At 38.9% G+C, this 23,462-nt stretch overlaps 1 protein-coding gene across 5 annotated transcripts in view; it reads right to left on the reverse strand.

The window, feature by feature from the left end:
* Nucleotides 1–187: 187 nt before the first annotated feature.
* Nucleotides 188–23,462, reverse strand: part of MYLK (myosin light chain kinase) — a 226,943-nt gene continuing 203,668 nt past the window's right edge. For 4 of the 5 annotated variants that reach the window (XM_057430189.1, XM_057430188.1, XM_057430191.1 and 1 more), the window contains 7 exons: nt 20,709–20,926; nt 16,007–16,130; nt 8,359–8,511; nt 6,463–6,586; nt 5,124–5,253; nt 4,118–4,237; nt 188–2,311 (listed from right to left, as the gene is read on the reverse strand). In XM_057430189.1, the coding sequence (XP_057286172.1) occupies nt 2,064–2,311; nt 4,118–4,237; nt 5,124–5,253; nt 6,463–6,586; nt 8,359–8,511; nt 16,007–16,130; nt 20,709–20,926 (1,117 nt within the window). In that variant the 3' untranslated portion in view covers nt 188–2,063. Of the gene's footprint in view, nt 2,312–4,117; nt 4,238–5,123; nt 5,254–6,462; nt 6,587–8,358; nt 8,512–10,210; nt 10,282–16,006; nt 16,131–20,708; nt 20,927–23,462 lie in introns of those variants that run through there. The other variant, XM_057430192.1, reaches the window with a different exon arrangement.

The following is a 23,462-nucleotide window of genomic DNA, read 5'->3' on the forward strand; positions in this document are numbered from 1 at the left end:
ATAGCTTGCCTGCGCCATCAGGGTAGGGAAAGCACAGCAGCACCACCAAGATCAAGAAGGTTTCCCTGTTACCACCAGGTCCATTTGTGAACCAGGGTGCTCTCAGGACAGAACAGAAGACCAAGGGTACTGATAGGCTTAGCTAGCATGAACACAGTGACGTCTGCAATAGAGTATACAAGGAGCATGCTTTGTGGTATTATTTATTTAGGAACTGTGTGTAACTACAGCCGTAGCATTCTCATCTTTGCAATTCTGATGGTTTAACAAACTGGGAGAACATTAGCATATTTTTATTAAGGTACAAAATACAGCCCATTTTTGCGTAAAACATAAAAAAAGTGTGAAAAGCTCTGTATGCTCTAAATCAGATTCAAAACCTTTTTGTATAAGGAGTTGTGGCAATACTGTGTTTAGTATGAGGGTTTCATCAGTCGAAAAGAAAAGACATGCTAGCAATCTGAATTTAGCAACAAAGATTAAAGCAGTTAAAACCCACCATGTCATCCACATTAGTTGAGCTTTGAATGTAGAAGAGCAAATCATATGAAACATACACAACTAGGTAATATCAAACAAGCTAAGGTTGATATTGTACACACCTGTATGAAAGTACACTGACTACTTACTGGTGAGGAGTTAAGGTAATGGTTCTTTTAGAAGAGGTAACCTTGGAAATGCAAATGGTTGCACTTTGCACACAAAAAGTGGAAAAGAAAATCATTTTGGGACTGATACATAGATATAAGACACGCTGGTTTGGATTATGCATATCACTTTGCAGGCTCTGATATTACCTCTGAACAACAACAACAAAAATTAAAAAGTGCCAATACTGTGAAAGGAAAGCAAAGTTACTAAATCTGAGTGCATTAACCATTGCTGAGAAAAACCCTGGGGTTTGGGTGTCTCCATTTGGTTTTGGTTTTCTGCATTTTGAAAAAATGCAGCAGCCTTACTGGTGCAGGTTCAAGACAAAAACAAGACAGCCAAGCTCATAAAGTAGGAATAGGTCCTATATAGGTTAAGATTCTTTGGAAACTGCTAAGTATAAAGGAGTTTGTAATCCAGGCTACTAACTTTTTGGCTACTCCAAAAATCTGTGGGAGTTTCCAGCTTATCATCAGTTGAAATCTGTTTTGCAATCACCAAATAAATGCAAGTAAAACTATAACCTGGTATTCCATTCGCACATATGCACATCGAAGTCACATATTGTGCAATAACCTGTTTTTTCACAGCAGCATACGTATGAATCATAAGTCATGATTAGACTGACCAGAACAACAGGAAATATTTGCAGTCTTTGTGTTTTCAGTCTGTTCCTTCAGTAGGCAGCTGTAACTGCACTGAAGTGACAGGTTCTGTGAGGGAAAGGCAACAAGGTGGGATCAGCTGGTTTGGTTACAAGCAGGATCAACAGTGTCTCAGGAGACCACCTGGATGTTTAACTTCAACCAGTGTTACAGCGGCACTAACAGCACACTGAGAAAGGGCAGTAAATGTGGTTGAAGTTCTGTTTGAAACAAATGAGAAATGAACCCTACCAATGTACAAATGGCTGTGCAGGTTGTGCCAGACCTTCCCTTACAGAAGACACTGCTCAGGGAGCAACCTGTTTCCTAGGACTGGTTAGATTCCCTGTGTGTCTGGCAGATGATTCCTTGTAAAGTAGATCTTGGGGAGCCAACTTAGCTGCAGTTTTGGCTGAGGAAAGTGATGGCGTAGAGCAGTGAGCTCAGTAAATAGGCTGTTTCTCTGTAAGATGTTCAGAATATAATTGTAGACTTATTTTCCATAAATTTGATTTAAAAATCAACTGGGCAACTTCGCTGATGACTTGCTTAACGTAAATGCAATCATGCTAGCAACTTCAAATCACCTGCTGATTTGAATTAATGCCCATAGAGAAAGCACACAGGTATCAACTGATCATGCTGAAAAAACACCCCCCAAAGACCTATGTATCACACAAGGTGCTTTTGATAACTTTTTTTTTCTGAGCCTTATAAGGATAGTCTTTAAATATAATTTTATTCTTTTTTTTTTCTTTGAGCCTTGTTTCATTCTTCCTCCTCTTCATCTTCATCTTCTCCTTCTTTTGCCATTGTTTCCACAAGGAGTTCTGCGGTGCATGTGGCTTCCCCAAGGCTGTTGACAGCTTTGCAGGTGTATTTGGCATCATCGTCCCCACATACTTCAGAAATAGTCAAAGAACAGTTCCCATCCTCATCATAATCTATCTGGAAGTGACGGGATTCCTTGACAGGCTGGTCATCTTTGTACCACATTACCTCAGGGTCAGGGTAGCCTGTAGCAGTGCAGAGAGAGAACAGCAATTACAATGAGTGAGATGTAATTGGTTGTTACTTTCAGTTCTGTGTATGGACATGCCAACATGCTTATACGCAAATATTTCATTGAATTCTATTTAAGATAAATGTAAATGATGTGAGGTGTTCTTACTTCACAGTTACCTGAAACAACTTTATTATGAAAAGCAAAAAATGGAAAGCTAGCACTGAGGTACTCACTGAATTCATCTTTCCACTACTTTAGCAGTGGCTGCAGACAGCTTTTTGTGTGTCTGGGACTGCTGCCGGTGAGGGACTCCTGACAACATATTTGAGGCTTACCTGACATTGCAGCTTTTGTGTAAACCACAGTTCCCAACACCAAGGTCTAGAATTTCAACGGTAAGATGTTTCAGACAACAAATTAATATCCTTCTCAGGTTGCTTTATTGTGGCTATTCTGAATCTTCCTCCTCCTAAAGTGCTGTACAGTGACCATGGTGCTCCCATTTCTGTCTGTGTTTGTTGGGATAAGCAAGGCAGTCTAAGAAAAGCATTTTGATTATGCATCTCAACAGGAGTTTTGGAACCTTTTGTGAAGCAAATGGTTTGCTGTACTCAAAGCCTCCAGAGCAGGGCTGTACAATACGTGCTGGAGAACAATCCCTTATACAGTACTCTTGGCTGCTGTAACGAATTGAAGGCTTGTTGCCTCCGCCAAGTTCTAGTCTGTGATGGGAGGATGACTTCCCACAGAGCAGAAATAATCCCTAATACACCATGAAGATTACATCAATACACTGAAAAGTCTGGAACATCAGCATGGTGCATCTATGTATTTTATTCCATGCAGTACTTAGGCACATACCCCTCACGCTGAGCATCCATCAGCAACAATAATCCATCCTCACATCTCCGCTGTGAGGTGGCAAACACAGGCAGTGAAAGACATTAGGGGCACAGAAACAAACAAGCAGAAGGCCAGTGAGGCAGTTTCTGAACCTCATTTTGGGAGTAGAAATTGTCTAAAACATGCAGAATGGTCCTGACCATTTTGTTTTAACAGCTCTTCTCTTCCTAATTGCTAGTTTCCATCCATACAGCATCCATACAGCAGCTTCAATTGAATTGCAAGAGAAGTGCTAGCAGTCTTGGCCTTCAAACTACTCAGCTGACCAAGCCCAAGCTCCTTAACTGCCTTCTCATAAGCTTACTCTTCCTATCTGCATATTCCAGTCTGAGTTTTCTTTCTTGAATTTGTAAGTTAAAACCCCAAACAACAGTGCAGTATTTTCTAGATATTATTTTTGTAACTAGCACAACGATGCTGTCGTTCCTTCTCATGCAAATACACTGTTAGGGAGCTCTTTGCCTGTACTACAAAGTCTGTATGGCTTACAATTATCTTGAGGTCACCTGAAAGTTGCCTGTCATTTCAGACAAGTGACTTCCTGCTTATTCTTGGTTTCTGGTTAGCATTCTCTAAGAGTATACTTTTGCAATTTTATGGTACTACATTGCATCTTGTTTTATTGTTTCTGCCCTCAAAAATCATCTTACTGTTCCTACTTGCTATGCTGAATTTGTGATTCACACATTGACTTTTGGAGTCCGCTGTTCTGTGGCAAGCACAGAACAAGCCCTTGCAGCTCTGAATAATTTCTGTTACTGTACCACATTCATGCTGTGACATGCAGATAAAAGCGAAATGGCACCACCTCAACAATAATACAGAAAAAAAGCCCTGACAAAGTTAAACAGCAGCACAATGCAGAGAGCTGGCAAGGAAGGACAAAAAGAAAGAGATACGCTAATCAAAGTACCTTCAATTTTGCAGTCAAATCTAGCAGCACTTCCTTCCACAACCTCCATGTCAAGGATTGTTTTAGTAAAATATGGCTTTACATGGGGCTTTTCTTCAGCCACTTCTTCAAGGAAAGCATCTGGAGAAGAGGGAAGAGATAGTTAATGATTTTACAGGGCATGTTCTCAAAAAGATGCATTTTCATTTTTAATTACCAGCTGGTAATGAAAGCATCTTCTATTTTACTTAATTCTGTAAGGCTAATGGGATAGTGAGGGCAGTAGCTGCTTAGTTCTGTGCCAATCTTTCGCAGCCGGAGGAAGATCCAGGCCATAAATAGAAGGAAATTGAAATGCAGGCCACCACGCTACAAATCATCTTTATTTTTTCCTTGAATTTGTTTGTAACCAAATCTGGACTTTTGCTAGTCAGAGGGGCAATGAGTTCAGCTTGTGTCAGGCCCGCAGTCTATGTGGATATGTCAAAGCGACCTTCTTGATTTTCAGAAGTGTCACACATTTGCACCTCTGACTAGTGCACACCACCAATCCACATTTCAAATGGAGACCTAAGGGAATAATGCAGACCCATTGGGGCTTTTTCTTAAAATGTCCCTGTGTGAGGAGCATGGTTAATGCAAAGTACATGTCTTGGTTACAGCAAGTGTTAATACTTCATTGCTTGCTCCCTTGCATGAGAAGGCAATACATCACTGTAATCTTTATATAAACATGCATTCCCAAACTGACAGAATGTGCAGCTGACAAATCTGCCTTAATTCTTTGGCTTTAAAAAGGCAAGAGTTTACTGCCTGTATTTATACAGGGGCATTTTCAGTAGCAGAACAATATGAAAACGATTTTTTTTTAATAATTTCTTAAAAAGGGGGGGGGGAAGAAAGAAAAAGAGCGAGAGAGAGCATGCACGAATAACTAACTTGCTGATTGGTCTCTAGTATTTTACTAGAAGTTTTAGTAAGACTGATTCAGAGAGAGGTAAAAATAGGGTGCAGCAAAATTCCTTACCTTCATTCTCTACTTTGTCTGCATTTATAGGGCTGGTGGGCGAGCTCCCAGAGGCCTTCCTCCCACTCATACCAGAAATCATTGCCATGGATGAAAGTCTTCCTATTGCTCGGACAGCATGGCCTGTTTTCTAAGACATAACATAAAAGGCTTCTATCAATACAGTCCAACAGGCATGTGATTTTCTGTAACAATCGTGCTTCGGACAAATTATCTGGGATCTCTGCAAACCTCGCTGGAATTGTTGGACAAACTGCTTATATATAGCTGTGTTGTTTTAGGAGAGACAGAGCAGGCTGGTCTGAATTACCAAATTTAGTTGCAGATATAAACTTCCTCTGATGAACTCATACCTAAATGAATGTCTCTTTTAGCTGTGGATAAAACGTACTGTGCAAGAGGAGGGCCAGCAAAAAAGCTATGTCCTGTTTAACTGGAACTTCACTCTGGTGGCGGACAGCTCTCTCGACAGCCATATGGGCTGGACTGAGTTTCATCAAGGATGAATAACCAGCTAATATGAAATGAATGAGAAAGTACCATCTGCATGATGGAAGCAGACCTCTGACAGGCTCGAGAATCAACCACGAGGATACTAAAATATATTTGCACTACCTTGACTCTAGTACAGACATGTATATTTTTGGACAGCTTGCATGAGCTCCTAAGAAACATGTACAGTAGAATGTAAGAGGAAATGTAAGGTAGATTTACATAATTTAATGTTTTGTAGGCTACTCAAAAGGCTGGATCCAGGATTTTATGTCAACTCCCCTAGCTATCAGAATGGCACAGATGAGCCTGCTACAACAGTTTCAGCATTAAGAAAAAAGAAGATATGAAGACCAAATACATCAATGAAAATTATAAAACCATTTGACCAAATCCATGAGAAACTTGCTGCTCCAACAGGACATAACTACTGGCTTAGGAGAATGAGACTACCACAAAATGAGGTGGCTTTAAAAGAGGCCAGGTGGGTAAGCTTTTCCCTAGCTGTTCAGGTTTGTTAAGGATAATTTAATCCCCCAGCCCTCAGTGGCATGGAGAGGGCAGGAAGAAGAGATGGCCAGACCCCCAGAAGAACAGGTAAAACTGTACTTCAACTCAGATGCCTTTAGTAGCCCAAAATGGAATCATCAGGTGTCATATATATATACAGCCATGCACCCTCCTACTGCTCGCCTGTAGAAACCAAACCTGCTTTACTGCATTCATACTCTCGAGTTTTCACCACCAACAGAAACCACCTGGCATGACATGTTTCTCAGAATTATAAACATTAGAAATAAAGAGACTTATTAGGATAACTAGCCCAATTCTATGTCTTCTTCATTACCTGCCATTTTCTTCTGGCCATATATTTCTTCATCCTATCTTTGGAAAGTTTTTTGGCTTCCATGGTTTTGGTGTCTTTTTGCAGCCAAGGGTGCTGAAGACATTGAGTACAATTTAACCGACTCCTGTTTTTATATAGAAAGACTGGTCAGTATTGCCATTAACCACAGCTGAAACTAACCGCTGTAACTTTATTTTGCTCTCTCTTTTACAAAACCTGATTTTTTCTGTTTCCTAAATTTAGCAACATAGATCACATGGCACTGCTTTCCCAGCCATGCTTATTTCTTAAACTCATTTCCACAATTTCTGTACATTTTTCTGAGAGAAAACTGTGCATTTTTAAGTGTTAATAAAACATTATAAAACAAAGCACGAAAAGCCATATGTTTTAGGCGTGGAACACATTCAGCAGAGCCACAGTGGTAATGATTCAGCTGCCTGATGCTGGCAGAACCCTGTCCCAGATTTCCTCTCTGTTACTTACAGAGATTTCGCCTTTCCCTTCACTTGATACCCTCCTTCCTTGCAGCCTTGAACATTTAACAAAACAGTAATGTCCAAATCTCTACTCAAGCCACACCTATTCTTCACTTTGTTCATGGTACACAGATATATAATCCTCTGTTCTCCAGCCATCTGACTGCAAACTTGTTGGAAGAAGTATGTTTGTCAGAGCAATCCCAGGCACAGCTACAGGTTGGGCAAAGAAGAGATTCAGAGCAGCCCCGCGGAGAAGGACTTGAGGGTGTTGGTTGATGAGAAAATGAACATGAGCCGGCTTCAGTGTGGGCTTGCAGCCCAGAAAGCCAACCGTATCCTGGGCTGCATCAAAAGGAGTGTGACCAGCAGGTCGAAGGAGGTGATCCTGCCCCTCTACTCTGCTCTTGTGAGACCTCACTTGGAGTATCATGTGCAGTTCTGGTGTCCTCAACATAAAAAGGACACGGAACTGTTGGAACAAGTCCAGAGGAGGGTCACGAGGATGATCAGGGGACTGGAGCACCTCCCGTATGAAGACAGGCTGAGAAGGTTGGGGCTGCTCAGCCTGGAGAAGAGAAGGCTGCATGGAGACCTCATAGCAGCCTTCCAGTAACTGAAGGGGGCCTATAGGGATGCTGGGGAGGGACTCTTCATCAGGGACTGTAGTGATAGGACAAGGGGTAATGGGTTCAAACTTAAACAGGGGAAGTTTAGATTGGATATAAGGAAGAAGTTCTTTACTGTGAGGGTGGTGAGGCACTGGAATAGGTTGCCCAAGGAAGTTGTGAATGCTCCATCCCTGGCAGTGTTCAAGGCCAGGCTGGACAGAGCCTTGGGTGACATGTTTTAGTGTGAGGTGTCCCTGCCCATGGCAGGGGGGTTGGAACCGAATGATCTTAAGGTCCTTTCCAACCCTAACTATTCTATGATTTTATGTATTCTTCCTTTCTTTGTTCAGTCTGCTTTAAAGAGGGTTTGCCACTCTGATTTTTTTTTCTTGCCCAATTACTAGATTTGTAGGAAAGCTGCCTACTCACAGGGACAGCACTTAAAAGCAACACATGGAAATAAATCTGGTAAAATTGCAACCCATTCAGATCAAGATGTGTCATGCTGGAATCTGTCACACAACTGTGAAGATCACAGTAGCCACACAAAACCTCCGTGTGCATCTTGCTCAAGGGAAAGGAAAAGCAGAATGAGCAGGCGGTTAAAAGAAAGTGTTACATTCAGATCCTGCGCCCCGCATGTAACGTAAATGAGAGCTGCACACAGAGACAGACGGGCACACAGAGCTCCTTATAAAGTATTGCCAGAGGTGCCTGTGTCAACATGGAGATTCACAGTGGGGAAACAAGAATGGCAAGTTCCACTAAATGCAAACATAGAAAGTGTTTCAAGTCGACAGCTTTACTTCATATCTTTCTTTAGTAGATTGCTGATAAAGTCCTTGGCATCATCAGAAATTTCATCAAAAGCCTCATCATCAAAATCCCACGTTGCTGAAGTAACATTGGCTAGGGTTTCGTTGTCGTTGTCTCCCATGAAAGGAGAAAGTCCACTGACCCTGGGGACAGAATAGATAGACAGACACAAAACAAACAATGTAAATTTGCAAGTTATCAGAGGAGCAAATTAAGATTGTGTGTGACATCTCTGCTGCTCTGCAGATCTTTATCAGTGAAAGCTTCCTTTAAAAAAAAAAAACAACAAAAAGGACTCAAAGCTAACTCCAGATGGTTTTATAGGAAGGAAAACAGAGTTTTGACTGCAAAACTGAAAGGAAATTTTTGCTTTTTCTTTCTTTTATAGGAAGACATTTTTTAGGTGAGAGCTAGAATTATGTGGAAGTTGAGCCTACTAATTTGTTAAATGATTTGTCTAGTTCTGCATAGCTAATACTTCAATTTTCACACCAAATTCAGCTGAATAGCTCTTTTTTTCTGTTTTTGTTTTTGGTTTGTTTTTTTTTTCCTGGTGCTTTCAGAATTACTTTGCTGCCTTTACTGTCAAACCCAGTTCTTTTGTACATTTTATTCCATTTACTCCTGCCGAGAGAGCCCAAGATGAAAGATGCGTAATGAAATCATGAAATCCATGGATATTTTGTAAACAAAACCACCTTGAATTATCTAGGCAGATAAAACAGTGCTACATCACTGCAGGCTGTAGAGTTATGCAAATGCATCAAAAAGTAATTTGATCTTTATGTTCTCAATCTGTCATGATGATGCAAGAAATGGAAATAATACTCTATTACCTAAGTTGAGCTTCCAAGGCTTTTTACTCAACATAACTGATAAATTGCCACTGAAAGGCAATTTCAGAACATCATTTGGTGTCATTTTTGGAGAGTATCTTTCTCCAGTCACGCTCTGTCCTTTATGACACTGTGTCTTTCTGCATCCAGATACTTTTGATTTCTTTATATATCATCCTGTCAGTAAAAACTTTAAAGTGACAGATTGCTTATTCCTTAGAACTACAAATTACTTAGGTTTTCAGGTCTTCTTCCTGACATGCAATTTCCATAATAACCTATTCTTTGTGAAATTTTACGAAGTTTAGTTGCTTTCTCTGTACAATCATATTAACCAGTTAAAACAACCAGTTACAGTTCAAAAGTAGTACATTAAAAAAAAAAAACAGAAAAGTAAGTGGAACTTATTAGGGTTCTGTAAATAGTATATGGACAAAATAATATATGAGTATCATGATGCTACTGAATATCACAGAACAAACTGGTAGAAAAAGATATTAATATCAAAGTGGGCTACTAGATTAATAATATAATCTCCTCCCCAAAAATTATTTTGCTACTCTTTTGTTACGAATTACATTCAAAATCTGATTTGGAATTTGTTCCTAAGGATTTTCTTCCTATAAGCAAAGCAGAAACAGACACTGTTTGAAGCCTCAGACAAAGCAGATACTAAATCTTTTACCATTTCTGGAAGTTGTGTGCAGTACAGCAGTCTAGAAACTTAGTGTCTACTTCAGATACTTGATGGTAATAATACATGAGATGATGATAAAAAGTTTGTTTCTTCTCAGCCAGAAAAAGGTAAATCAGAACAGAAGGTATTTTCTGTCTTCCTATTATATGGGCTGAATTCAAATACAACAGGAAAACACGACTTTATAAATGTATAAGGTGGCATTTATGAACATGTATTAGGTGCGAATTACAGAAAGCTGAAAGATTAAGGTACCAAAAAATGTGCACAGAAACCAACTTTATCACAATTGTTCTCTTTGACACTTACTTTACTGGAAGAGACAAGGTTTATGCCTGATAGTGCTGGAAAGCTGGCATAGCTGCAGAACAGGGAGACTCTGCTCTGCTCTCATGCATATCAGCTGTCATGGCCAGGTGAATCATTAAAGTGAAATATCTGTTCTGGAATCTGCAAAGTACTCCTTCAGGGCCTTAAACCTAGCTCTACTCCAATATTTAAGATTTTCCTATTTATGACAATGTCATCATTCTCTATAATGTTTTAGAAAGTGAAAAAGAAATCTCATCCACACTGCAGTGTGAAGTTTTAAGAGTTCTGTCTGAGTACCAAATACTGATTGCTAAGTGTCTCATTTATGACTATCTAAGTAAGTATGATAATCTCAGGCAATTCAGCAGCTGCTTTTAGCATATACAATGAAGGGTATGTGAAAGTATTTCTTTAGTTCACTGTCAATATAGGAGATGCACGTCTTTGCTTCATCCAGTTGAGCTTCCAGAGAACACACACTTTGGTAGCCAGAACAAAACCAATCCCATTTCCCTCCAGTACTTGATTGAAGTATGTCAAGGGCAACCTCTGCATAGTATTACCACAAATAGCATTGTGCAGCTCATGTGCTACATTAGATACATTTTGGCCTATATTCAGAGATTGAAGCTGCAGTGTTGAGAGACCATTTCCATGCTAAAAAGACTGCTACAGGTAGAGAGGCATTGCTTCTTGTGGAAATACCACTGCTCCACACTGCCAGAAGAGGCAGTGCTTAAAAAGACATCCAGCTTCCTGGGCAAAGAGATACTGCATGTCACACACAGCTTTTGATGGATGAGGGTAAATAAAAAGAGATTAGAGAGGAAAACAAACAAATAACTGTGGCTGTTTTAGCTGCCTTAAAAAAAATAAATTGCATGACAGAATTCTTTGCTAAAATCTGAAATACTATAGTAGGATTGACCCATCCCATGCATTTGGTAAATTACCACGTGAGTATAGGTTAAGCCTCCACTCACTTCATTGCAAACACTGGTGTAACTGTACCCATTCAAATGTTTCAATGAACCTATTTTCATATTTCTGAATGTGCTGTTGCAAATGTATAAGGCTGAAATAATTTTTTCTCTTTACCACAGTTCCACACTGTGAATCAGTTGCCTTGTCATGGAAATACTTGAATGGAGAACTAGATCTTTGTCTGTAGTGAAAAAATAAAATCCAGCAACTATTGTGGATTATAAGCATAAATTTGTATCTTTAGAGTAAATTTTACAGACTCGAGTCTTTTTGTTCATTTCTTACTAGCCATTTAAAGTAATAATGGCCCAGAAACTCTTTTGACAGATTGTGGAAACAATTTCTTTTTGGAATGCTGAAGCTAAGTGATAAAGATGAGCTACTGCTACAGAAAATTAATATTGAGCTTACACTGCAAAGTTACTCCTAGACAAGCAGCAAGTTGTTGACTGAAAACATTTTTCCAGCTACTTAAGCAAGCATCTTCCTGGCATGTTAAGAACCATTTGTTTAGAAAATCTTACACAGTTTCCACTTCTAAATAAAGAAGCTACTTTACCCTGCAGAAGTTCCTAGACCATTTATTGGTCTGTTTTAACAAAGCTCTGAGTACAGATTTAGAAATGTTAAGATCAAAACGGTTCAGTGCGGTTGCTGGTGTCATTGCCTATGTAACAAGCACTTGGAAATCTTTGTATTAAGACAAGTTTGCTGCATAGCCAAAAAAGTCAGACTCTGAGCATTTCTCGCAAACAGTGCTTGCAGCACCAACTGATTTGGGTTGATGACAATTTGCATTGCATTAGCAGTGAAAAAAAGTAACAGATCTTAGTATGAAGAGTACTACCTGCTTCTGATAAATCTGTGCAGGTCATGTCAAATAAGCACGTGATAATGTCTGCACCCTGGAGATTATGTAGTAATTGCAGTACTTTACAAGGGAAAAAACACAAATAAATAGTCTCAGGGTACTTTGTGGGGGATGCGCATCCACTGGACAAAACCACCTTTTCCTTAGCTGAGGGCTGGCTGACTCCCACACTGGTTGTCTCATGGAAGAATCAGGCCACTGAACCCAGGTAAAAGAAGACAGCTCATTGCTGGAGGAAGGGATGCAACTCTGTTCTCATCCTTTTTTTATGTGCCCAGCGGATTAATGAGAAATCACAATTTGCCAGTGCCGGTGAACAAATAATTCATTTTCTGTTGAGCAGCATAGTCATGACATTAAAGCCCTCCTAACTTGCTTTATTGAAAGAACAAGGAGTGCTCTCTCATCTTTATATTAATGAGGCTTAAATTTTTAATGTGACATTGACCCAAATGTAAGCCAGCAGCATGGGTGTCTTGCCTTACCAAAGTCCCAAGTCAGCACACACAAAAGATGAATGATGCCTGAAGATCTTTTAACCAACGCAAACTACCAAACAAAGGAGGAATAACAGCCCTGATGAATAACCCAATAGATAAAAAGGAAAGGGAATGTTTGAAGAATCAGGGTGTGTGTTATTAGGAAGGAGTTGAAGGAAAAGAGTACACAGCAAGATCAAATGTGATATTAAAACCCAGCCTAAGATACAGCACAGTAATAAAATATTAATCAACAGAGATCAACTACTCTGAAAAGATATACACTGCCTGGCACTGATAAAACAAGAAGAACTAGTAGAAATCAGGCAGAGGTTTGAATCAGCCACAGTCAAATCCTCACAGAAACAAGTCAGATTCTCCTGTGACAGAAGTGTTATCCACTTTCAATGTACATACATGCAAGGCTGAAATCATAGACTGAAAATTGGCGTGCAATAAAAATAGAACTTAGAAATTGTTTCAGATTACTAAATATTTGAAACACTGTCTATCCAAATGGATTATCAGAAAAGAACTAGAAACAGAAGGAAAAAAACCCAACCCCAAACCCAAATTCAGCAATGGCCAGATGAATAAATTGGACAGAAAGAGCTGGAAAGAATTCAGGACTTTTAAGCTTCATTAGATAAAGATTACTGTGAATGCAAAAAGAAGCACTGAAATAGACATAGATAGAGATGATATATACAAGCTATAGTATTTGTGGCCTGTTACTTCAAAGGCAAAAGATCAACTTAAGTATTTAGGACAGTACTGTGATGCAGAACAGGACAGAGAAGAAGATAAAAGTGGAAAAAACATGGAGTGGAGAATACAAATAGAGAAGTTTAAGGAAGAACAAAGACTGATGAAGAGACAGGACTGAATCAGTTGTCCACAAAGATGAAGAGGATTTAACGTGTAGCTTAGAAATGTGGAAAGGGAACCCATGAGCCGTAGTGTGGAATTAAGTCAGTCATGCCATAAGGGAGACAGATGCAACATCTTAACAGCGCAATATCTGTACTTGTGCCTACACACCAGAAAGCTGTTTTGCTGCAGGGTTTTGGAGGAGTGCTGTCACCCTCTTTCCTACTTGAGATTACATCCCACCCATTTATTCTTCTACAGGGAAAACCCTTCAAACACAGAGATCTCTTCAGCAGCTCCTTCCTAAACCTGGTTTGTATTCATTGTTTTACAGCACATAATGGAAACACACTGTCTTTCTAGGCAGGTTACAGGTCTCTCAGCACTCTAGAATCGTACCTTGAAAGAGGTGTTATGTCAAGCCATGCAAAGCATGCTTCCTGCTGCTTCTCTTAGGACATGTGATGGACACAGCAGCTTTTGGCCATCAGCTGCATGCAGCAGACCTGCATTTAAGCGCAGTGCTGCTGCAGTGCTTGCCTCTTCCTTCATGGCCTCACCATGTCAGGGGAGAGGGGGTGCAAATGCTGTTACAAGCACTGTGATGGTATGTGAGACAGACGCCAAATAAGTGACTCTTGCACTTTGTGCATGACATTTGGCAGTTCTGAGCATATACTCAGAACAGAGAAGCAGAGCTACAGCTAGAAAGAGATGCAGTTCTCAATGACTCTTATTTGCATTCTGTAAGGATGATGTGATGGTTCATTTTGGATAATGGCTCGTAGTTGTGAATCCACAGAAACAGCTGGGCTTTAAAGAAGTGTAGACAGATTGGGAGCCTGTCACTCTGGGGTGGAGAGGGAAATTCCAAGTGATGACTCACGGGTCTTTCCTAACTTCTGTTACTTTATTCTTGTGGCAAGAAAGACAAAAGCTGATTACTACTAATAATTACTGTGGCAACAGCTATGCATAAAAGGTGCATAAAAATAAACTTTCAATTGCATTTGGGTAACGTAGCTTTCCAATCTTGAGATGTAAAATGAGCTTAAAGACACTTTAGCAAACAAACACATAATTTCATAATATGCTTCACAGGCATATTGTGTCATCTGAATCAAAGGTAACAACACCCCAGCCCCATCAGCTGAACATTACAGCATCCAAATATCTTACTTCTGGTGACATAGAGAAGCTGGGTAGAAGCAGTTCTGCCACCACTGGCAGACTGGTCTTTGGCAAGACATTTCACCTTTTCTCCATCTGTTTTGCCTGCTCCCTTTGCCTTGTCTACTGAGATGATGTCAAATGTTCTCCAGCACGTATCGTAATGGAGCAGCAACCCTGGTCGCATACCCTAGAAGCATACACAACTGCTATCACCGATTATTTGCCTCGGTTGTCTGGCATGTCACTGCTTATACTGTGAACGCACAAAAACTGTCATATACTTTGATAACAAATGACAGCAAAAGACGTTAAACTCCCAAATGTGCGCCTAACACTCGTTCATGTTTTATTCCTTAGCGTCTGAGGGGCCTCTAGGGGGCAATGCAGCACTGATGTAACTGTTGGGTTTTCCGTTGCTGTGCAGGCGGTCTGGGATCTCCATGCTCCTCTTCAGTGCTCCGTCACTCAGGAGGCCTCAAAAACTAGAGAAATAAATGAATTCGCCATCTGAGCACTGCCTGTGTGGTCTACGTTATTCAGACTACAGAGTGACCCAAACGAGGTTTCAAGATCTAGGAAAAAATGCTGGAAGTGAATAGAAAATAAAGGTCCTGTAAATAAACTGGCAGAGTGAAGTGACCTTGAAGAGCGTAGCACACTTCACATAAGAAATAGAAGATAACAGAAACATTCAAAGTCTTTGCTGGGAATAAGAGAGTTGATGTAGTAGCTTTTGCACAGGACAAGAAGGAAAATTATGTTGCTTAGTTTGGAAATGAGAAGAGTATGAGAACTGACAAGGCAAGCAGAATTATGGAAGAACTGGGTAAAGATGAGGCAAACAACTGTGCACTGCCAGGTGCAAGAGCTGCAACTAACCATCCTCTAAAATATTTCCATGCTCTTGATCCATGCTGCTTATAAATTGTATTAATCCTGTGGTTTGTTTTTAGTAATAAATTAAAATGCACTGTGAACAGAGAAGGTAATGCTGGGATACTTCAGTCTGTCTCACAAGGAATACAATCTGAATAAGACAACCCCAACATTTCACCAAAAATTTCACACTGGGAATAAAAGAATGGAAATTATCATGCCCAAACATTTATTTTTAGCATCTGTGAAGGAAAAATAGTTTAAAATTAATCATAAAATACTCTCACATTGTCTTTTTAAATGAGATGAAGCATTGCTCTTCATGATGTAAGATGTACAACACTAAATGACTGGATTTCCAGAACTGCTGGTTCTGCAGTTTGCCAGTTGCACCCTTCAGAGAACAGAGAATTTTTATTAAACATGCTGGAGCATGTTTATAATACAAAAGGTTGAAAATTGGAGAAGAATTCAGAAGTTGATGGAAATTTTGTATGTTCAGCAACTGTCAGGATTTGTGTTTATAGCAAAGATACTCACAAGATGTAGCAGATAACTCCTATACTCCACATATCCGTTTCGTATCCAATAGGTTCATAGTTTATAACTTCTGGAGCCACAAACTCAGGTGTCCCAAAGAGAACTTTTAGAGAACCTGCATTTTCTGTGAAGAATGCAAGAGAAAACATTAACTGCTACATACAGTTTTTCTTTAAATAGAAAACCCCCACAATTATTCCACAGTGACATGAAAACCAGTTTGGTTTCATATTTGTGACTTTGTGGATGCTTCTAAAAGGGTCTACAATAACGCTAATGCTAGTAATATGAGCTGAAAGAATGAGGTCATGGGACACATGAGCTCACTCTTTCTTGTGTTGACCCACTAGTATTGCTCTACTGGAAAATACAGTGATGAAGGTGGAATAACCTCTTTATAACCTAGTATTGCCAGTTTATGCTGCCAGTGTGCAACTGTGAATGATATGTCTAACTTGTAGTCGTAGTGCGAAACACAAGTCATTTAGATAGAAATTATTTAGATAATGCAATTAGCAATTGCATTATGTTTATCTTTTGTGCAAGAGTTGCATCCAGATTAGGCACAGTAGAATCACATTATGAGAACTCATGCCTTCCCCTAAGAGATTATAACTTTACCAAACCAGATCTGAATGGGAAGAATTACAGATGTAACAGATTCCAATCCTGCTCTTGTTAAGGTTACCACAAGTGTAGAAATTTGAAGCACTATAATCAAAAGAAAAGCTTAAAAAGACCTCAAAACCCAGCAGATCAAAGTTTTGAGAAGCCTACAGTAGAAGCTACTTGTCCACAACACTGGAGCTTTGCAGAATATTTTTATTTACCAGCTCTTGCTCTCCCAAGTTTTGCAACATAAATGCTGATCCCAGTACTGACTCCACACCTACAGTTACCTCCACTAAAACATTGAAAGCTGTTCAGCCATTTCATAAGATGCAACCATATGCCCAAGTTAGTACTCTTTCAAGGTATGCAAATCTCCAGTTTACCAGATGAAAATTGAAGGTTATGTGAGATTAATAACTTGCCTAATAATTGAAGAGCATGCTTGAGACAACTTTCAAGCACTACAATGGTAATTCACTCACAATCATGCCAGTTTCGCATTTTAAATGCTGTGAAATCCTTGCTCTTCTCAGGTATGGTGATAGTAAATTAAATACAGGAACCTCATTTTCACACGTTATCCCTGCTTTCAGAGACCCCTCCATGCAGAAAGTACCCATTTCTAGAGACACAGACAGAAGAAAGCCAGGGATCAGCCCTAGGAAACCCCCTGGGCCATCCCGTGCAAGTTCACCAACATCAAGTCCTTCCTGCCAGATGTCTGTCTAGCCTTTAAAAAGCACATTCAAGAGCTGTTCCACAATATCCTTACACTCACATAACTAGAATTTTCTTACCCCCCCCCCAACCAAAAATAAGATTCTTTCCCTAATATCCAGTCTAAACTGAGAGCCTAAAACAAGAGCAATGTCTTCCCCACAGTGTGTAAGTAAGGAGTGAGAGATCACCCTTCATTTTCTAAGCACAGACGGGAAGCCTCAGATCCCATCTTCCCATTTGCCTTCTCTTTTCTCTTTAGGTCAACACCTACATTTTTTCCCAACTGTCCTTATGAAAAATTATTGAAATTTGTCACAAAGTATCTATTTTCTGAAAGCTTCGTCATGATCATCCAAATCTCAGGCTCAGATTTTTACATCCAAGTTTGGAAGCTTTTCTGTGCACTGTGTAAACTACCATGAGCCACTGTGTATGCAAAAGGCTGGTGTATGAAATGTGCTGCCCATAGGTCAGAGAAATGTTTTTTTGAAAACATGGCATTTGAGTGCAAGCATACAACGTGAAACAACTGATAGTGTTTCTGTTTATAAATGAAAAAAATAAAGGAATAGACCTTTTCAGTGCAATAATATGTCAAATCTTTACCCAGCCGTTTAGAAGCTTGGTATACAAGTAAGATCTCTGTTTGGATATTCCTTAGTTCAGATAGAAAGCTGACAAGCTAGCTGGAAAGGGTTGCTGAAACTGTGTATAATCAACTGATTAAAAAAACCCTTTACAGTACTCAAAACCCATTCCCTTTTCTCCTCAAGAAGTTTATCTTAAACAATTTTCTGCATGTGTTCCTCAGCACACCAAAAAAGGTCAGGAAAATATCCCTCTGCAGCTTTGGTATTTCCTGACAGTGCAAGAGAACTAATTAGCTGCAGGAGATGACTGCAGAAGGAGCTGATTCTAATTCCTTTAAAACTGATCAAAACACTAAATATTTAGAGGCATTAATTTGCATGAGTTACAAAAAAGTAAATCTCAGAAGTGCAAAATCAGACACTGTTCCCTTCAGCAGTCCATTGGTTGAGCAGTTTCTGCTCAGTCAGGGTCAGCTCCATACTCTGAGGGACTGAAACCAAAGCCAAAGTGAATTTAAGTGCTAATTTCAATATCAGAAAGCTTGACGGAACACAAGTGGCAGAATGTGCCCTCAGCGCACTACATAAGACAATTGGAAAGAAGAGGGTACTTTCTGAGAAGTGTTTTGTCAATTTTTGTAAGTAAATGAAAGAGTAAAAATTGTTTTCTACTTTTGGAAAAAATCTGCTCTGAAATGTTACAAACATCTTCATGATTAACACAGTGCTTTTGCTTTATGGGCATGGCATGGGAGGATGCTTTCTCTTGCTATGGAAATGCCACATGCACCAAGTTATCCAGAATGGCAGGCTGATGAAAGAAACAGCAAATGCCTATAATTTAACTTTGCAAGAATTATCAACTTATTAAGCCAAATGAATGTAAATTATTGTAAGATCAAAATCAGTGGCAGTGCCCATAGCTCTCATCCTTCTACATCAAGAAAAGCTATTTATAGGTTAGAGATTTAGTACATGTCATGACTGCAGCAGCTCAGCAGCTAGTGTCAGCCATGCAATACACAGCGATGCCACAAGATTAACAGAAAAATCTAAAGGGTGATGGCAATGAGCAGGCTACTGAAAATAGGATCTTCCTTTTGCTAAATGTGTGTTGAACTGTGAAGTTGAAACAATAGTTGAATAAATTCCTATAAAAAGGCCATTCTGTGGTTACATTGTATGTCTTGTTGAAATCCACTAAGTTCAGCAGTAAATACATAGTTTTCAGGCTGACAGCTGGGACATCATGGGATGGTTTTTCACACATCTCTGATAAAAAAAGTGCAGCACTGGAACTTACTTACCAGTTCATCTATTTCCTCAAAAAGAACAAAATCCAGTTCATGCTCCCAGAAAACTGTTGGTTCCATGCTGGTGAAGGAACATAAATGGCAACAATCTCTTTGTTTTGTTGGTTTTGTTTTTTTAATGAATGAAATAAACACCTTATCTCAGAGCTCGCAGAGTCCCTGAGACCAAGATTCATGCAACTTCTGGAGTTGAACATCATCTAAAAATCCCCTATTCATTCATCATACCATTTTTGGTTTGTTTTAGTAAAATAATATTCTTGGGTATGCAGTAGTCTGTTACTAAGTGTGAAAAGAAGTAGGATGAACAGCATGCAGGCAAGTAACAAAATCCAGAAGGCTGTAATTCCAAACTGCACTCTTACAGAAAACATTCATTGTTCTACTTTTTAATAAGCATTATTTTGTTTAAAGAGGGATGGCAAAACACAACTAAGAATTTAGCTGTGGGCCCCTTTATGTAGAGAGCAGCAATTCATGAATTGTTCCAATCAATTTAATGGGAGAAGAGCCACAAATCTTGGCTCTCGCAGTGTGACAGGTTCATGAAGTATTTTAGTTCCTCTGAATTCGTGGAATGATTTTTTTCTCTTGTGAAAATACAAGATTTAAAAAAAATCAGTGTGTGATGTTGGTAATGTTTAACAGTAATAAGCACAACTGGAGGGCTGCTTTTTAGAGCTGAATTAATGCTGAGCAATACGAAGAAAAGAACCCTCCAGGGTGTTTGGATTTCAAATTGCAGAGCACGGTGAAAGTCCAAAATGGATGATAGGAAGCAGCTAAAAACAGCTTGGGAAGGAGAGGAGCTTGTCAAGTGGAACTTCCCCCCCTCAATCCATTGCATTATTTTTAAGTAGCACTATTTTATTTTAAAATTTTGAGCATGAACAAAACACATCTCTTTATACAATTCCTCCCTTGTTTAACATCTCAGGTAATAGGTTTCTATTTAGGATAAGAAATGATAAAACTAATGGGGAAATGTAAATTAAATGTAATTATCCGTATCTGAAAGGCTTCTAGAACATCACCTTAACTCTTATTGATACAAAATTTCAAGGATTTGTAGTATTAATGAAGATCAAGGTTTTGTTCTGTTTTTTTACAGTTAGAGAGTTAGTGGTTTATGGTTTCGTGTAGCAGCTATAAATATTTGTTAACATTACTACTACTGTATATTTCACCTTGTAATGTACAGGGATACCCTAGCCATAGAAACAAATGAGTAGACTGTATATTCTTCACTGCAAACTCCTCTTGCAGATGAGGTGCCCTACCCTCATTCTTAAATATCTTCTTTTTCCCTTTTCTATTTTTTTCTCCTAAACCTGTAACTCTTTATGGGAAACATACTATTTACTCTTTATATATAAAATACACAAAATAATATAATAGGAAGTATTAATTACTGTTTGTCCTGCCCTTTTCCCCATGTCATATTGAAATAGGCAGAAAAGTCATTACCTAATCTTCTTGCAAGTCCAAAGTCAATGAGTTTGATACTTGTACCAGTCTTGTTGACACACATAATGTTTTCTGGCTTCAAATCCAAGTGGACAATACCCTGCTTATGGATGTACTGAACTCCTTCTGAAATCTGCTTCATATATTTAATGCACTCTCTCTCTGTCAGTTCAAAGTCTTCATCAATGATTCGTTCAAAGAGTTCTCCTCCAGAAACCCTATGAAAGGAAGAATAAAAAGAGGACTTCTGTAGCATTTTTATTTTGGGAGTAATCAAACTATTTCCTTTACAGAAATACAGATAATTCAAGCTTGCATTAGTCACTTGAGGACACAATCTGTGTTTTGCAATGGCATTTTCCATACACACAAGGATCACATATGAAGAATCACCTCCTTTGTGCAGTCTAAATCAATAGATTTTCTCCATTCTGAATTTCTTTCCCAGATTAGGACTATGAAACACACACTGGTATCCCAGGCAGGGATGTAGATTTACATCTGGCCTTTAGGATTCAGTCACCAGCAGCTGGGAGTAAAGTGTGTGCCATGTGATTGTCACCTTGCTGACATGTGTTTAGACACTGCTTGACTCACTGCTTCCTTTCTCCCGATGTTCTATCACTGCAAAGTGCTGAACCCAGGACAGCAAGTAACATAATTAAAAAAAAACCCCTAAGATACATGGGATGGGTCCCAGGGAAAGAGGACAAAACTTCTATTAGAGGAGCAAAAATTTGGGAAGAAGGGAGATTGGGAATGACAAAGAAAGGCTGAAGAAGGAAATATTAAAAAATACGGTTAATTGGAATGCGAAGCTTAAAGGGTAAATTATTGACCCAAGTGAGCTCAGAGGGAATTTCCTCTTTAGCTATGACAGGGCAAGGATATAACCCAGCTCTTTCAGTGCTGGTATTTTTAGCTGAGCCATCATTACACTCTTTATAGATCAAATCCATTTTTATGCTTATTTAAGATGTGAAATAATTGGTCTTTCCAGGGTAGAAGCTCCTGGATTAAACTGTTTGTGGAACTTAAGTGGGACATTTTTAACCTAGACATAGTCAAGCAAAATTTAAATCATGAGGGGTTTGTTTGTGTGTTTCTTTTTGTTTGGTTGGTTGCTTTTGGTTTGGTTTGGTTTTCTTTTAATTCTGAGTAATCACTCAACTGATTTATCTGATTATGTCCAAAGATGGGAAATATTTTTTGTATGCAGCAGGTGAATGACCCATACAAAAAGGAGCAAATGGTGAAGAGCAGCTTTGCTTTTAGAAGTCTGTTCTAAATTTAAATGCTTCATGGTCTTTATATGGCTTAATATTTTGCAGCATTCATGCTTATTGCCAAATGTAATTGCACATTTCAGTTACAGAAAAAAAACACACAACTGCAAACTGGGCTTGCAATGTTTGCAGGTTGGCAGGTATATGATTATATCCTTCATGTGCTAAACTGAAATTGAAACATCTGGAGTTCTGGACACATATCTTGCTTTGGTTATAAGATTTCAGAAAATATATAATTAGAAATGGTACTGCAGTTTCCTATTGACATGAAAATAGGAAGAAGAGCATATGCTTGACAAACTGAGAGGCTACATTGAATTATAGCATATATGTAACATAAAGTCATTAATATGGTTAAAGCTGTTGAATAAACAATTCTAGTAAGTTGGAGATCTAGTATTTTGTTACTCCAGTAAGATATTAACAGTAAGGAGGTGTTTATGAAAGCATCTGCATGCAAAATGGTTACATATCTGGAGCACTCTGATTTCAAATGATAACCATAATAATACTAAGAAGTACCAGCTGTTTTTTGACTACTTAACACAGAGAATGATGGCTTTTTTTTACTGTAAAAAGTGCCATACTTTTCAGATCCATAAAGCAAAAAAATTTCAGAAGTTGTACCATTGTTTCAAGCACCACTTTTTAGCATACTATTTGGACATTAACTACTGTTAATAAATATGCATTTTTTTATCCTTGGATCATTAGATCCTCTGGTAGCATCATAGATTAAATTGCAATTGCATTTTTAGAATGCACATTTTGTATTCATATTCTGAGCCAAATCCAGTTTCATTTTTGCCAGGTTAGGAAGCTGAAATGAACCAATGCAGATTAGGTTCTATGTGTATACAGAAGTCAGCTTGCTTCCGACAGTCACAACTAGTTCAGAATCTAAATCTCTCATTCTTTACTGGATTCTCCTCTTTTCAGTTTTCTCTAGATGAGGAAAATATTCCTGTCTATAGAGTCACAGAATGCACAGTTTAAAAATACTTTATTAGAAGTTTTGGTCATGAAGGAGCAGTGGGAAGAATCTACCTTGGAGTTACCCAGGGCAAATACTCAACTGCATTTTAGTAAATCTCACTTCAAAAAAAGAGAAAACTCTTAGTGACTTGTGCCAGCTTAAATCACACCAGAGGAATGGAGTTTACTACTGATTTTTTTTCTTTAATAATCTTCATTTGCAATACAATAAACTTTTAATCTATGTCAAATTAAACTAACTTTCTGAAGTATGTAAAAACTCTGAGGCACTTAGCTCCTGCTGCTGAATGCCATTCACAACATGCTGCTATTTTTCAGATGTTCTTTTTCCACTGAGATGCTTGTTGTGGAGCCAGTATATTGCTATATTTGAAAAGGAAATGCCTGAGATGTGTCCCCAGTTTCCAGCAAAAGGCAGATGGGGTGGTTTCCAAGGAAAAGCACATCAAGAATTTGAATCTTTCTAGTG

Source organism: Pezoporus wallicus, unplaced genomic scaffold, assembly GCF_028554395.1.
Source record: "Pezoporus wallicus isolate ANWC-B61680 ecotype Strahan unplaced genomic scaffold, APGP_CSIRO_Pwel_v1 contig_5261, whole genome shotgun sequence".
NCBI classification, from domain to species: domain Eukaryota; kingdom Metazoa; phylum Chordata; class Aves; order Psittaciformes; family Psittacidae; genus Pezoporus; species Pezoporus wallicus.